Below are 17,909 nucleotides of genomic sequence, written 5' to 3'. Positions count from 1 at the left end.
ATTTCATTTTTAGCTTTGATTTCTACTGTTATTATATGTAGCTAAACCCATAGCATGGGTTTTGACCCAACCCTAGTGTGAGTATTTAATAGGTCTTGAATTTTAGGGCTTAATTGTTTATGGGTTAGTGATATTTAGCTTGATTCATGCTTTAATTGTAGAATTGGTGGTTGCAAACCCTGATTCATGCCTTTATGACTTAGACTCTTTTTGAGAAAGAGGGACTAAGTCTAGAAAAATTAGGCTAACAAGGAATTGGGGTGCATTCAAGAGATTGATAACCCCAATTAAAGGGTTAAACCTAGAGATAGTAATACCTAACATGAGCCAATATCATTTGTTATGCATGAACACCTATTTTGATTTGAGAAAGCCAAATTGGGAAAAGTTACTCAAACTACCGAGAGGTATAGAGTGAGCACTTATGTGTGATGGTTATATCACGACCCCAATCATAACAAGCTTGCCCTGAATTCTCGATACCCGTTAGATATCCACCTAGGTGGAAGTCACTACCCTAGTCCCTTTTAATACTTGAAAACAACAAACAAAAATATTGTACTTAACTTTAACTATTGCATGATATAGAAGTAGAAGCAGAAGTAGAAGTAGATAACAAAACCAACCATTTGTGAAAGTGCAATTAAGGGCAAAACCCGTATCTCTACTCGGATATAAACCTAACTCCAAACTTATTAACTCCCCGTGGATTCGATCCCGACCTTTGTTGGGTAAAACTGCATTGACCATCCTTGCTACTCTATAGTAGTGCAAGTTTGGAACCGATCAATTTTTGGCACCGTTGCCGGGGAGCTACACAATTTTAGCTATATCTATGAGTTTTGTGTGTTTTTTTTTTCTTTCTTTCGGATTTTCTAATTTGTTTGTGAAATTGCTCTCAGGTACAATATGGCTTTAACAATGATGCTCCCAGAAATTTGCCTTTGAGGGAGGAGGTAGACAATGATAATGTGGATGATATTCAACCTGAACCACAAGTACAAAGGAGAGGTCGACCACCTCATAATAATAGTCCAAACCCTCCCCCACCTCCAACAAGGGCAGCACACCGAGTGTTGCCCAACGAAGGATACTCTAGTGCCATAGTCCCGCCCCGAATTAGGGCGAGTAACTTCAAAATAACAAACATGATGCTTACACTCTTGGAACAATGGGGTTTCTTCACCGGAGCTTCACACCAAAATGCCCACAAGCATCTTAAGGGTTTTGTTGATACATACTGGGGGAGCAAGCAAATGAATGTTTCTGAGGACGCGTTGAGACTAAGGCTTTTCCCATTCTCTCTAAGGGGGAAGACTTTGGACTGGCTTGAAAGGTTGCCCAACCATTCCATCACCACTTGGGATGAGTTAGCCGAGAAATTCATAGCAAAGTTCTTCTCGCCGGGTCATATGACAACGCTGAGAGATGAGATACTTGACTTCAAACAGGAGCCAAATGAACCACTTCATGAGATCTCGGAAAGGTATCAGATGATGGTGAAAGAATGTCCGAACAATGACATGACCAAAGTAATGATCCAGCAAACATTCTACCGTGGCACCAACACTACCAACCAATGTGTAGTTAACCAACTCGCCAGGGGAAACTTTATGAACACTCCTTATGCTGAGGCGTGTGATATACTTGATAAGATGGTTGATACTTCCTCAACATGGAAAAGTCAAGCTAATGTGCCACAAGGTGATCCTAATGTCATTTACCTACACAAAGAGCTCTATGACCACGGCCAAACAATAGCCAAGTTAACTACAACCATGAACTAGTTGGCCAAAGCTCAATTGAAATAAGTACAGGGGCCAAAACAAGTGAATGCCATGGAAGGGGTAAATATGATGGTCAACAAGAGGAGGCATAGACGTCAACAAAGTCAAGGAAATCCGGATCAATATGAGCAAGGTAGTAGTGGTTACAACCAAGATGATGGGTATGATGAGCAAAGTAAAAAGGTTCAGTATGTGAGCAATTACCAATGACAACGGGGCAATGCTCTGAATCAATAACAATAGTGGAGATCCTAAGAAAATTGGGGAAATCAAAATCAACAAGGAAATTGGAACAATGCAAACAACAAGAAATGGTAGTGCCCAAACCCAAGGCTCTTTTGCCAAGGCCTCCTCCACCATACCCTCAGAAACTTGCTAAATAGAATAATGAGAACCCGTTCAGGAAATTTATTGATATAATGAAGAGCTTGTCGATAAATGTACCTTTGGTAGAGGCTCTAGAACAAATATCAGGATATGCCAAGTTTATGAAAGACTTGGTACCAAAGAAGAGATCCATGAATTGTGAAACAATCAAGATGATACACCAAGTGAGTGCCATTGTACATTCCATGGCCCCAAAGCTAGAAGACCCCGATGCTTTTACAATCCCGTGCACTATTGGTAGTGCCAATTTTGCCAAAGCTTTGTGCGATTTAGGGTCAAGCATTAACTTGATGCCATATTATATGTTTAAGACATTGGGGATTGGGCAATCAAGGCCTACATCCATGAGGTTACAGATGGCAGATAGGACAATGAAGAGGCCATTGGGGATTATAGATGATGTGCTTGTGCGAGTCGACAAGTTCATACTTCCCATAGATTTTGTGATTCTAAACTGCAAGGTTGTCTATGAGGTGATGATCATATTGGGGAGACCTTTCCTAAATACAGGGAAGGCTTTGGTTGATGTGAAAGTAGAGGAGCTCACCTTCCGGGTGGGTGATGAAAAAGTTGTGTTCCATGTCTGTAAATCAATGAGGCAGCCCAATAGTAATGAAGTATGTTACTTTTATGGATCTTATGACCAAGGTGATTGTTGAAGACACCAATGCTGTGATAAATGTGGAGGACCCTTTGGAAGCTGTGTTGTTGAACCATGATGTGACTGAGGATGAAGGCTTGGTGGAATATGTCAATGCTTTGAAAGGAATGGGTTCTTACACATATGAACCCCAGAAACTTTCCTTGGACCTTGAGAACAGAAAGACTCCACCAACAAAGCCCTCAATCGAGGAACCTCCCATATTGGAGTTGAAGCCTTTGCCTTCATACATCAAGTATGAATTCCTGGGCCCTTGTTCAACTTTTCCTGTTATTCTTTCTTCGTGCTTAACTAACGTGTAGGTAGATGCAACCCTTGTGGTGCTCCAAAGAAGGAAGAACGCAATTGGATGGACTCTAGCTGATATTCAGGGGATACACCCCGCCTTTTGCATGCACAATATTATACTTGAGGATGATGCCTGTGATGACCCAAAAGGTCATCCACTTATTTTAGAAATAAATTCTGTGTTCCGAAGCCTTAGAAACCTCTTTTTTTGTCCCAACTCGATTTGCGTGCTCAGTCCGGGCGCGTATCCGGAAAGCCATTATGTGAAAATCTGTGAAAAATGATAAATTTTGCTTTTAAAATGAATTTAAGTTGACTTCGATTAATATTTTGGGTAAACGGACCCGGATACGTGATTTGACGGTCCCGAAGGGTCCGTAAGAAAATATGGGACTTGGGCGAATGTCCGGAATCGAATTCCGAAGTTCCAAGCCCGAGAAATGAATTTTTAAAGAAAATTATTTTCTGGAATATATATGAGTTTTTGGAAATGAAATATGTTTGGAATTTGATGGTATCGGGCACGTATTTTGGTTTCAAAGCTCGGTACAGCTTTTATATGTGATTAAAGTTGAGCATGTATAATTTGGTATGCAACGGAGGTCATATGACGTGATTCGGAACCTTAGTTGTAAAATTTGAAACTTTGAAAATTCTTGAGATTTTCTTTGATTTATATGCTAAATTCATAGTTTTGATGTTATTTTGATGATTTGATTGCACGAGCAAGTCCGTATGATATTTTTGGGTTAGTGTGCATGTTTGGTTTGGAGCCCCGAGGGTTCGAGTGAGTTTTGGATAGGCCACAGAGTAAAATTTGGACTTAGGAATTGCTGGTATGTTGCAGGTCTGTAGGCTTCGTAGATGTGATGCCTGGCTCACAAATGCAAGATCGCAAGTGCGAATAAAGCATTGCAAATGCTAAAGAATGCTTGGGCAGGCCTGATTGCAAATGCGATCATTTGGTCACAAATGTGGAAGACCCAAGTCGCAAATGCGACGTCTGCCTCGCAAATGCAAACCTCTCAGAAATATGGGGTGGTCGCAAATGTGATAAAATCTTCGCAAATGCGAAGAGGCCAGTCTTCTGAAGGGTTCACAATTGCGAACCCTGGTCGCAATTGCGACATCTGCGACCTGCAAATTCATGACAGCCGAAAATCTTTCATTTTTCAAACTCTTTCAAAACATAAACTCTCTTGGGCGATTTTTCAAAGAAAAATTCTTCTTCAAATCGACTGTAAGTCATTTCTAACATTTTCTTCAATCTTTAACATCTTTTCACATGATTTCAACTCAAAATGAAGGGTTTTCATGGGGGAAATTGGGTGTTTTGGGTAGAACCTACGTTTTTCAAATTTTGGGATTTTGGACCTCGATTTGAGGTTCGATTTCAAAACAAATTATATATTTGGGTTCGTAGGTGAATGGGTAATCAGGTTTGGTTCGAACCTCGAGTTTTGACCATGTGGGCCCGTGGGCGATTTTTGACTTTATGGGAAAAACTTTAGAAAACCCATTTTCATGCAGTAAAATTGATTCATTTAGCGTTTATTGATATAGTTAAATAACTTGTGGCTAGATACAATGAATTGGTGGTGGAACCAAGAGGTAAAGCGGTAGTTGAGACTTGAATTGTGTTTGTGGCATCGAGGTAAGTGTTTGGTATAACCTTAGCTTGAGGGATTAGGAGTTGTGTCCTATTTTGTATGTGTTATTTGTTGAGTACGACGTATATGCATGGTGACAAGTATCTACACGTTGGTGTCAAGCATGCTTGTCAGTCTTATACTATGATTAATGTGACTCCGTTTGTATTGTTCATGCCTTATGTGATGATTTCTATTGTTGAGCAAAGTTTGTGGAAGTAATATTGGTATGTGAATATTGAAGAGCATTGGCTCATGTTGTAAAACGAATTGTGGAAGTAAAAAATTGGCAATTGAACCTTATAGAGCATTGGCTCAAGTTGTGAAGTAAATGTGAAAAAGAGAAGAGGATTATTATATTGTCTCTCTTGCCAGGATGTTGTTGCTTTTAATGCTATCTCCCTTGCCGGGATGTTGATGCTTTTGATATTGTTCCCTTGCCAGGAATTGATTGTTTTACTATTGTTCCCTTGCCGGGATTTTATCGTGATTTTATTTATTTCATTGCCCTTATTTCTTTTGATTGTTGTTTGGTCGAGGAAGAGTGTTAAAACACGAAGGGTGATGCCGTGCATTGTTTTGGTGCGAGAGTGTTAAAGCACGAAAGGTGATGCCGTGTATGATTTTGTGAGGAAGAGTGTAAAAGCACGAAGGGTGATGTCGTGCTGCACGATGTACATTTACGTGCAATTTATATTGATTCTTATGGTGAGGATGAGAGTAAAAGCACGATGGGTGATGTCGTGCACTTGTTTGATTTCTGATTCTTATTGATAATTGAGTTATGGTGTTCCTTATATTTACCTGTTGTCATTCTATTATCATTTGATGTTTCCTCGTAACATGTTTCCCCCATCCCATCCTTAACTGTACATTTATACTTTTATTTTCTGCGATATATGATTTAACTACACAGGTTTATTGGGTAGTTCGGTCCTAGCCTCATCACTACTTCGCCAAGGTTAGTCTAGGCACTTACCATCACATATGGTCGGTTGTGCTGATACTACACTCTACACTGTGTGCAGATCCTGGTGCAGCCGCTTTTGGACCTTAGCTTTTGGGTTGCTGCTTTCAGTCCATTCGGAGATCCGAGGTAGTCCTGCAGGTGTCCGCAAGCCTTGGTGTCTCCTTCTATCCTTTTATTTTGTTTCTTTATGTATTTCAGTGATGGTGTTGTAATAACTCTTTCAGAACTTTATTTGTAGTATTCCTAGACAGTGTGTGAAATTGTGACACTAGTCTTGGGTAGTTTATGTATGGATTGGTATTGGCATCTTTATTAATACATTACGTTTCAGTCTTTCGCTTTTAAATTCTGCTGTTATTATAATGTTGGCTCTTAATTGTTAAAGGAATAAAAATGGGAAAAGGTAAATAATTCAAATGGTTGGCTTGCCTAGCTTTCACTAGTAGGTGCTATCACGACTCCCAATGGTGGGAAATCCAGGTCGTGATAAGTTGGTATCAGAGCTCTTGGTTACTTAGGTCTCACAATTCACGGACAAGGTTAGTAGAGTCTGAGGGATTGGTACGGAGACATCTGTATTTATCCCCCAGAGGCTAAAGAGTTAGGAAAAACTTCACATCTGTTATTTCCTGTCGTGCGGTTTGGTTTCTCAATGCTAATTGAATTTTTACTCTGTTCTTTCACAGATGGAGAGCATGCGCTTCCTCATCCACTGATCAACAGCTTGAGCCTCCAGCAGCAGCTCCCACGAGGGACAGAGGGCGAGGCCGAGGTCGTGCTAGAGGCCAAGGTAGGGGAAGTGCTCAACCCCAGAGCAGCAGCACCAGTGGCGGAGCCTAAGGTTGAGTTTGATGATGAGGTTCCAGTGGGCCCAACTCAGGTCCCAGAGGGGTTCATTGCTACCCCAGTACTCCAGGATGCTCTAGTCTGTCTAGTGGGACTTATGGAGAGTGTCACCTGGGCAAGCTTGCTTCCTGTAGCACCAGTCGTCTCTCAGACTGGAGGAGGAGCCCAGACTCCTACTACCTGCACTCCGGAGCAGATGGCTCCCTAGTTTCAGACTCCAACAGCTCAGCCAGTTGGAGCAGTTCAGCCGGGTTTGGTATCTCAGACCAGTGATGGAGCAGCTATGTCTGCTGATGCCTTGTAGAGATTGGACATGTTTACCAAGCTCTTCACTACCACTTTCAGTGGTGCATCTTCTGAGGATCCCCAAGATTATTTAGATAACTGTCATGATGTTCTCAGGAATATGGGGATAGTGGAGATCAACGGGGTTGACTTTGCTAATTTTCGCTTGTCTGGATCCGCCAAGACTTGGTAGAGAGATTATTGTTTGGCTAGGTCTGTTGGGTCACCAGCTTTGACTTGGGATCATTTTTCTTAGTTATTTCTAGAGAAGTTTCTTCCTGTCACACAAATAGAGATCTATCGGAGGCAGTTTGTGCGTCTCCAGCAGGGTTCTATGACTGTTATTCAGTATGAGACCATGTTTATTTATTTGGCCCGTCAAGCTCTACTTATACTTCCCACTGAGAGAGAGAGAGAGAGTGAGGAGGTTCATTGAGGGACTCATTCAGCCTATTCGACTTTAGATGGATAAAGAGACATGGAGTGTGATTTCTTTTCAAGAGGTGGCCAATGTGGCCAGGAGAGTTGAGATGTTCTATCGCAAGGAGGTGGTCAGGGGTCTGACAAGAGGCCTCGTCATTCAGGCAGATTCAGTGACGCATCATCTGGAGGTAGGGATTCATATGGTAGAGGCCATCCTCCTAGGCCTTTTCAGTTAGCACTTCAGGTTTCTTACGGTGCTTCAGGTGGCTGTGGTTCTCATATGCAGTATTCTGATCATTAGTTCTATAGTACACCACCAGTTCCTATCAATGCACCGCCGCTCCAAAGTTTTTGGGGTGGTCATTCAGGTCGTCAAGGTCAGTAGTCTCAGTAGCCAAGGGCTTGTTATACTTGTGGTGATATGGGGCACATTGCTAGATTTTGCCCTCGAGCATCGAGCAACTCTCAGCATCAGGGTTCCCGTGCCATGGTTCAGGCACCGAGTGTGCCATGGCAGAGAGATTATTTAACTGCTGATACACTCAAATTACACTTTAATTAAATAGTGTAAGGCGGTCGGTGTCAAATATGATGACCCAACAAGGTTGGGGTCGAATCCCACAGGGAATAGGCGTGAAAAGGTTACTCGAGTAGTGTGTTAATTGACTTAAGTCGTAATTCTATTCGGTTAATTGTAACAAGAGTATGATATAATTGTGATTTGAAGAAATAACTAATTGTAATGTTGAGAATGTAATTAATTTGATTAGGGAAACCAAGGTTGTGTCCCATTCAATGGAATGTGATGCTATCAGTGCTAATATAATATATTTCTAATGGAAGGTTCTTTAGATATGCAAATAATTTCTAAATGACTACCCGGTATTTTCCAATAGTTGGATAGTATTTTCTCTTTAGATTTTTCCAAATATAAAAGAGTTGCAATTAAGAACAATCAATATATGCAAAATAAAATCCACTTATTCCTAAGCGATTTTATTAAACAAGGTTTAAAGCCTTGAGTCTTTGATATTTCCTTCTACCAAATTCTAACTCACTTTTCCAAGTAAAGAAGGAATTTAATGGCACTTGTTAATGTTTACAACCACCAACAATAAATGAAATATGAGAAATAAATCTATATCAACCAACCACTATACATATATTCAATATTAAACACCCATTAACATAACACCTATTTAGGGTTCACAACCTTAGTATTTAAAGTTAGCTACACATGCTAAAATACAAAAGGATGAGAATATGTAATGCCATAAAGCTTACAAAGTGCAAGATTCTTCCTTCAAAAGCTTCCAAAAGAGAGGAATATTAAGGACTTGGATTGTAGCTCAAAAACCAGACAAGATGCCCCCACAAAACCCCAATAAATCTATTTATAGTGGGTCAAAACTCGGGACCAAAATCGGACAAAAATATCCTTCCAGGTCAATTATGTGACCGCATATCTGTCGCATAATAGACATGTAGTCCGCATTCTCTTCATGGCCATCACATTTCCAAACCCTAGTTTCTAGGCATTCATCGCATTCACGTTCTGCGGTCCGCATTGTAGATATGCGATCGCATTTCTCATCGCATTTTCCCCCTTTAGCAACTTTCACAACGGGTTTGCGGTCCATTATGTGGCCCGTAAACCTGTTATGCGATTGCATACTGAACCACATTTCTTGCACTGGACTTTGGCCAACAAACTGTTGGGGTTTGCGATTCCTTTGAGAATTATGCGGTCTTCATGTTGGATTTGTCGTCCGCATTTCCACATCTGCGATCGCATTTTGCTCTTTTCTTGTCCTTTTGTGGCTTTTTGATTTCATTTCCATGCTCTTAGGTCCTTAAACCTCATACATTGCAAAAACACTAAAATTACATAAGTATAAAAGATAATTGCATTTAAAACAAGGTAAAGTCTAAGCAATTCGTATTAAATGTGCCGAAATTCTCCGGCACATCAACACCCCCAACTTAAACTCTTTCTTGTCCTCAAGCAACTAAAACGACACTATCCTATTCTAGACTCCATCTAAACATTATGAAACAATAGTGACAGTGGACGGTGTTAGTTGTTAGTACTACAAGCATGCACTTTCGTTTATTTACCCTTCCTGAACCATCATTATTTAAAAAGAAACTAATCAACTTGTGAAACTTTGAACCTCGACCAATTTGACAAAATGCTACCCTCAGCTAAGTGCACTTGCATTTCAATTAAAAACTCAACTTCTGTCCAACCATACAATTCATGTGCCCTCACTAGAAAGAAAGTCCCAAACTCACAATATTTACAATTACAATGAAAGAGACGAATTCACAAATACACTCACTCTCAAAAAGAGTTTCAAGTGTTACAACATACAATACCATAGGTTTGCCCTTATTTTAATTCATCACTTTATTCTAAGATCGTTCCGTTTGAGATCCCATAAGGACTTTTTAAGCTTGTAATGTAGGTTTAGGGAAGGGTCAGATAAGTATTTGTGTACAAGTGACTACACTCTCCTTGAACACTACTCACATTTTTCTTTCTTGTTGCTCTTTGCTTCTTTTCAAACCACATAGCCCTCCTTAGCTCCTAATTTCCCACATTGATACGCCTTCCATATCTCTCTAATTTTCTTCAAGACTCCATATTTACATATATACATACATCTCTTTTTTTTCTTTTTCTCTTTTTTTTTCTTTTTACTTTGCTTTTGGAGCTTGAATAGTTTCCTATCTTGAGGTATACTTTCCCACACTCACAGTACAACCTTGCCAATTTCCGGCTTGATACCACACCCCCAACTTAGGCTTTTAGCCTCCTTCTCAATGTTGAAGGAGGGACAAGTTCAAAAGATGGAATTATTTTACAAAAGGGGAAAGGTTTGTAGCGAGGTGGCCAAAGAAAAGGTTAAAGGCTCAAATGGGGTAACTAGTGATAATAGCTATACAATGGGTAGCTTGAAAGGCTAACTGGTTTTTCCAAAATCACAAAGAATGCCTAAGGTCATTTCTCTAACCAAATGTAATTATCATTAGCATCAAAAAACTAACCGGGCAAGTTCTAGATGGTAGAAGCAAACACCAGAATTATTTATACGAAGACTCACACACATGGCACACGAACTGTTTGGCTCAACATAGTTTTAGCCCTTGAGTCAACACTTGGCAACTCGAAGCTTCCATCATATTTACATGTATAACTCTAGGTAAGCATAAAGTCAAAGAGCGAGCCTCAAGTTCACATAGTTGATATCAATTATTTTTATATTAATGGAAGGGTATATGATATTTATAGGAACACATGCTTGAAACTAGACAATTACACTAAACCGGTCAAAATATTTCATTCTACTTCTCTGGTTCTACTATTACACCCTTGGAAAAGAACCCGACGAAGAAAAACTAAGGGGGATTTATTGCTAATTACTAAAGATGAACATACAACTATCTACTTGTTTTTGTTTTTTTATATACAAAGATAACCTATGTACTAAAACCAAAGAACACAAATATTTTCAGAATCACAATACAAGTATATATAGAAGTTTGCTTATATAACCCAAAAACATGTACATTAGTTTGGTTCACAAAAATTTGTACAAGGCTATCCCACCCCCAACTAAAAGCATGCATTGTCCCCAATGCATAAGAACCCAATGCATAAGAATGTAAAATAGAGTTTAGGGGCTCCCTGAGGCGCACTAATGCTATGGGAGTCTGAAGCCGACTAAATGATGGTGGGGTCACCCTCTGATGCTGAAGCTGCGACCGATGAGATCTCGGCCTGATGAGTGACCTCCACTAATGGAGGAGGGATCTCTGGCTGGCCCAACACTGAAGCTGGGGCCTGTGAGCTACTAGCCTCACCCGCTAATGGTTGCGTAGTCGATGGATCTGCTGGGGCGACCATGTATGCTAGCGAATGTGCTTTTCTGAATCACTGCTTGTTCTTCATCCTCAACTATAGGGACAACAACCTGCTTACCCTTTTCTTGAGGGCCCTCATCCTCCTCGAACCATGAATCCTTATCAGTATCCCCCTCGCCTGCCTCCTCACCTTCGGACTCTGTAGAGTGTCTGGAATCTTCCTCAGAAGGAATGTCAATACGTGCAGGGGGAGCTGGAGGCTGTGAAGCCCCGACGGTCTGAGGTGCAGTGTCTATCATCAGTGTGGAGAAGTCAAGATCCAATCCAGCCATTACTGTGTCTGCTCCCTGCTAACCTTCCTTGGGCAGGAAGGATGATAGATCGAACTCCAAAGTTTGCATTTTGTGAAGTTCAGTCTTCATGGTGGCAACATCCTCCCGGATCTTTGGCAAGTCACCAACCTCACCCCACTCTAGCTTCTCAACCCACACCTCAAGCTGCTTCAGGTGATCCCCATAAGATGTTTGTTGCTGTTGGAGCGCCGTCACTGAGGACTAGATAGGAGTCAATGCCTTTGTCGTGCCCCCTTTTTCCCTCCTCGCGGAGAGAGGTCTGGGTTTCGACATTCCATGGGGTGCAATGACTCATTTCCTTTTTGAGAATTGGGTATTTGAAGAGTCGCCACCTAACGGATTATGATGCGTTAGGGCACCTAGAGTGATTAACTCTTGGGTTAGTTTGCATTACCAGAGATTAGGGTTAGGGCTCAAGATAACCTCGACGGGAAAGTGTTAGGCACCCCTCTTGGTCCACAACTGTGGGTCCCGACCAAACTTATATTTTTACAAATTAGTCCATACAAATAATTGAATCAAATAGGTGCAGTACGTTTGAACAAGTCAAGTAGTGAAAAAAAGGTTGAACAAATTATGAAGAAAAGTTTTAAACAAGGAGAAGGTTAGGGGCTAAAGAGGGGTCCTAGGTTGTTTATCCTACGGGATCACCCCACACAATGTCCAGTAAACACTCCTCAATGAGGGGCTACACGTGACATTAGCGTGTAGTTATCATATCCCACGTCTACCCTTCCCATCCCCTTATTGGTCATGCAAAGCGAGTGTTGGTCGTCGATTCCTATTGCGTGCTGCTACTCGTCCCTTCTTAATAGTCCCGGAGGGAATTAGAACCTCTTCCTATAGTCAGTTCTAGACATACCCTAAGGCTTAAAGGCAAAATTTTAAGGCGACAGTCAAAGAAAAGCAATTTAGGACTTTCACAGAGGTGGAGCAATTAAAGGCTCATAGTTTCCTCCGCAAACAAGCATACATGCAGCACGACTCAACCACAAATAAGGTCTTTAACAATCAAAGTCCTAAAGCAGGATTTCTAAATGATTATGTAGTTGCCTAGGATATCTTTTAAAAGCTCATTAGGATTCAGAAACATTGAATGACAAAAATAGCTTTAGAGCAGTGCAAGTTTTGAAAATGCCCTAAGACTTGCCTACATGCAGGACTGATACTTATGTTAATGCAGAAACAAGTAAGTTTTGAAATAATCCCTTTTAAACCTATATGCAGGATATCTAATGAAAATTATAGCAGTTTTGAAAGCACTAATTTTAGAAAAAAATGTTATTGCCCAGTTTTGAGAAGTAAACTAGGCGAGGTACATTTGATCTATTAGGCTAATTCGAATTACCAAACATAATTGCGAATTAGATCATGGTATCTAGGCGTATTACTGTTTTTAGTCAACTAGTAGTAACATATGAAAGGCTTGCTAAATTGGAATTACACCCTATAGGCATGGTATCTACACTTGAGTTGATTTAAAACATGATGACTTGGAACCTAGAAACATGGTTTCTACAATAACAAATGCAGGATTTAAGAACATGATTTAAGAACATGGTTTCTATAGGAATGCTTCTACTATGCAAATACAATCATATTCAACAGGAACAAAAACCCTATAGGTATTCGAAATTAAATCCTAAAGTAGGATTTCTACCCAAGTTACCCCATAAAGTATGCATCTACCCACCCTTTCACTAAATGCCCCAAATATATGTTTACAAATTATTATAGGCCAACAAATGAATTACATAAGTGAAATAAAAATTAAGAAGCTATTCTATATAGACCTGCAATCAGGTCATAGTTACCTAAATCCTCCAATGGTCTTTCAATCCTTATTTCCATAGACAAATCAGAGTCTAGGTGCATCAAAGTTCCCGAAGGGTCTCAAGGACCCTGGGCAATGCTTACATCTATACTTAATAGCCAAGCATTGAACCAGTGCAGTGTGGAAAGCCAACCTCAGTATGCCAGAGTTCCAAGGGTTCTCAAGGGGATCCCAAGGCAGTACACATACTAGAGGGGGCATAACTTATTAACTAGGAGTAGAGTGAAAGTGCAGGACACATGTTTGAAAGGAGTTTGTTAAAAAACTGGACTCAAAGGTACATTTTGAAAGCAATTAATAACAGAGATGGTTGAAAGATGTTGGATTAGTAAAACAAAGTTCAAACACTTAAGGGTAAGACCACACACAACAAGTGAATGAATTTAGGGATCACACATGGGGTAAAGGGGGTTCGGGGATACATATACATTGACTACAGACACCTGACCCCATAAAGAGTATTAGGACTGGTATGGATATGCTCAGAGATAGTTGGACACTGGCATAATCACAAACCAGTCATGAAGACATAAAGGAGGGATAGGGGATTTGGGATTCACAAAGTGGTAAGTGCACAGTAGGTAAAAAAATACAATTTTCCAGGCATGCTTGAATCACACAAAGGGAATACATGAATTTAAAGGGAGGGGAGTCATATCAACATGCTTAGATATAATCTTCACAACAAAACCACAAGTAAAAACAGGCCAGAAATAAAAGAAACTGAAAGAGGAATAGAAACATGTTATTGTTCAGACTTTAAATTAAACTAGGACATACTAGTGAAGATAGAGGTAAGCGAAATGAAAGAACCAAGGTCTACAAATGATTAGCTTTGGCTTGCAGCCGACTAATAGTAGTAGAATAACACAGAGTTTTTTAAGTAAGAGAGGGGTTTTTGAAAGCCAAGTCTCGTGTCTTGTTAATGAAAGACTTAGGGTATTTATAGCTTTGAAAATAGGTATAAAATAAGGTAACAAGTAAAGGTTTAGCACAATTATGGAAGTAATCAAAATTAGAATCCAATTAATATAAGTACTCCACTTTAATCAAGGAATTATAGCCTAAATGGATACCAAGGAAAGAAAATCAGTTGAGAAAGACTGGTTTTTACCATATAAGGGGTATAAAAGTATAGAGCATATGATTGAGTCTAAGTACAAAATACACTAATTAAGAATAGGATTAAACAAGAATGAAGCACCACCAACAAGTAAGGCAATGGAATCAATCAACTTAAACATCCAAGTAAAATTTTAGGATTTTGTAAGAAAATCTTGCAATCAAACCATAAATTAAGGTAATCAGGATCAATCAAGAGGGAGTCATGATTTTGTACTTCAACTTATAAATAGAGAAGAATGAACAGGCATAGCAGACATGTAAGGTCAGCCATATCGATAGAAAGAAGCAAAAGATGAGCAAACCAGATGGACACTGTCACACCTCCTTTTACCTCCACCCGGGAAGGAGTGTATAAGGGAATTTTTCCAATTAAAGGACAATCGAAAAGGGATTCGTTTATTTAAAGATTCAGAGTCGCCACTTGGGATAATTTGTGGTGTCCCAAGTCACCTGTTCAAATCCCAAATCGAGGAAAAGATTGACTCTGTATTGTAGCCTGCGAAACAGAAATCCGAGTAAGGAATTCTGTTAACCCGGGAGAAGGTGTTAGGCACTCCCGAATTCCGTGGTTCTAGTAGGGTCGCTTAACAATTTATACTTGGCCTAATTATCTGACTTATTACACGTTTTAAACTTATTGTGTCTTTTTAGCTTTTATAACTGCTTTTAGCTTGATTATTTGTAATTATAGAATTGTCTTGAAACGAATCACACGTACGTATATTCTTTTTATTTTGCATGTAAGGAATCATGTCACGCGTACGTGTACATAATTAATAACACTTTTGGCACCTCAAAATCATGTCACGCAAACGTGTCCACGATTAATAACGCTTTTGTCGATTTATTAAGAAATATTTAGTTGAAGTTGCGCGAACGCATCCCTCAAGTCACTTTTTAGAATCAAATTAGCAATTATGTTACACGAAACGTATACGTAATCAAAACACTAGTCTAAATTGAGCCTATAGCAAACTACGAGTGTTCATTTTTTAGAAATTGTAATCGTATCACGCGAACGTGTACACAATTGAATTAATAACATTTTATTATTACTAAAATTGTGTCGCCCAAAGTTGCGCGAACGCATACTTTGACTTATATTTGGAAATCATAATTACGTCACGCGAACATCGAAAATCCTAAAGATTGCCTATCTGGGTGTTGGCGGCTTAAGCATGTCCCTAGCAATAAGCAACAAAGTATAGTAATAAAACGTTTCAAATCCAAATTGTCACTAACGCTTAAATCTAATCCTTCTGTCGAAGCCTATAGTTTATAAAATACTAAAAATTGCAACTGATGGTTAATAAAGGAAAGCAAAAAGAACATTTTTACGCTCGATATGCTTCTGCTAGGATGAGAATTGCTAACTAGTGTTCAAATAGTCTTTTTAGCATTTAAAGTTGAAGAAAGAAATTAAATGTATCATTTTCTTGATTTAACAAAAATGGCATACGAACAAAAATAAAAATAAAAATAAAAAAATACATGTACTAGTATTTTGTCTATAGACAAATCAATTCTAGAAAGGGGAAAACCTGTGTATGCTGGTTTTATCTAAAGCCGCAATTCTTTTCATTTTTGAGTTTACCAACAAAGACTAACTCTTAACCCAACAAAATCAAAATCTATATAAACACTCACAGACCATTTAAATGCAAAATTGTTGGATCAATTCTGTCCATGAGTCTTTTAACCAAGATAAAAGTTCAACCACAAATCTATATAGCTCAATATTCACTATTGTTGACATTGCTATTTTTTATTCAATATAAGATATCATTTGAGATTTCATACAACTAAAATAAGATTAACTTCAACCATAGACTTAATTAACGATTAACAACAACAAAAAAACAATCAAATTAGATGAACAACATCAACCAAACAACTAAAATTTCATTCATAACAGTCCCAACACACAAGTATTTGAGAAAGAGTTCATCTAATCTAGAATTAAAATAACAAAAACTAAAGTTCAAGCATCTTCCTAAAATATACGGCATAAGACATGACTGAATACAATAATGTCCAGGTAATCAAACTAATTTAGACAAGAAAACACATGAACAAATCATTCAAAACAGAGGCCATTTATTCACTATCTAAATCAACTACATAGCTTCCCTTTACATCTCATACGCTACTCAAATGTTGAAGCATACCTGGAAAATGAGAGGAAGTAAGAAATGTGAGATTAGTAGCCAAGCAGCAACAGTCACAGCAATGAAACAGTGCCCAGAACCAATCAAACAGTAACCAAACAGCAGAATTTAGAACAGAGCTTTCAGAACCCCCAAATTCAGACCATTTCTCAACTCAAGTGCAGAATGTAAGCTTTTAGAGATTTTAGCTCATTAAAAAGATCAAAAAGACCCACTTAATACAGAATTTGATCAATTTTTATCAAGCAAAATTGCTGGAAATCAGTGCAGCTTCAGAACTTCAGCCGATTTTAGTTTTCTGGATTTTTCTATCTCTTAAAGTCTCTGAACTCTCCTTTATATATCTTTGTACTCTATCCCTCTGTATTCTTAAGCTCTTTTTTTTTCTTAGAATCCCTCTATCAATCCCCTTAAATGGGCATTCAATTAGTGCATTTTCCACTACCAATTCAACTTTTCATTTCTTTAATCCTCCACTCCATTGTCCACTCAATTATCCTACTCAGTTATTTAATCCATTAGTGCAATCCTAACCCTACTATCCATTAGAAACTTCTTAAGTAGGTAAACACTTGAATTATTTATATTAATCGGTTCTCATTGACATAATTAGACAAGAGGTTAATACCAAACTTATTGAAATAATCCTAACTATTCTTACTAAGTGACTAGGCAAAATACGATTTCAAGGTCTACTGATATCCCAACTATATGAAACAAATCAACAAAACCAATCCTACAGAAACAAATAGTGAACAGAATAATTTACCAGAGTACTGATCGAATTTGAAATTGACCAGAAAAAAAAAGAGATGAGGAAAACGAACATCATAATAACACTAATGTAAATAAACGAAGACTAAGAAAGAACTCACCGGACAGGCTCGAACTTGGGTTTGGCTTTGATACTGTGACTCACCCCAAACTGATGCTAATCATTTGTTCTTTATCAAGAACAAATGAACAACATCGGTTTGTAGTGAGTCGACCTTCTAATCATAAAAACTAGAGGCTTGGATCGATGCATGTCATGAGGCTCAACGGAAATTGATTTTGAACTTTTAGGTTCGAATCTTAGATTTAAAATTCGACGAGTTCCGGTCAGATTTGAAGGAAACCATTGATGGATTTGGTATGAGGGAGTCATGGGGGTTGTGTAGTGTTAATTTGGGGTCGATTGGGTAGGCCAGGGTTCGAAGATTTTTGGATCGGACAACTTCGATTGAAGATTCGAGAAGTACTAGGGTAATTTGAGGGAAATGAGTC

General features: G+C 39.0%; 1 protein-coding gene across 1 annotated transcript; it reads left to right on the top strand.

Moving 5' to 3' along the window:
- Positions 1-1,838: 1,838 nt before the first annotated feature.
- On the top strand, positions 1,839-3,137 carry LOC138878229 (uncharacterized). The gene is made up of 3 exons (XM_070157895.1): positions 1,839-1,975; positions 2,191-2,728; positions 2,823-3,137. Exons 1-3 carry the CDS (start codon positions 1,839-1,841, stop codon positions 3,135-3,137), a joined length of 990 nt encoding a protein of 329 aa, XP_070013996.1.
- The last annotated feature ends 14,772 nt before the right edge of the window (positions 3,138-17,909 follow it).

The sequence above is a fragment of the Nicotiana sylvestris genome, chromosome 9 (assembly GCF_000393655.2).
Source record: "Nicotiana sylvestris chromosome 9, ASM39365v2, whole genome shotgun sequence".
Taxonomy (NCBI): domain Eukaryota; kingdom Viridiplantae; phylum Streptophyta; class Magnoliopsida; order Solanales; family Solanaceae; genus Nicotiana; species Nicotiana sylvestris.
This window is presented reverse-complemented; position numbering and strand designations above follow the sequence as displayed.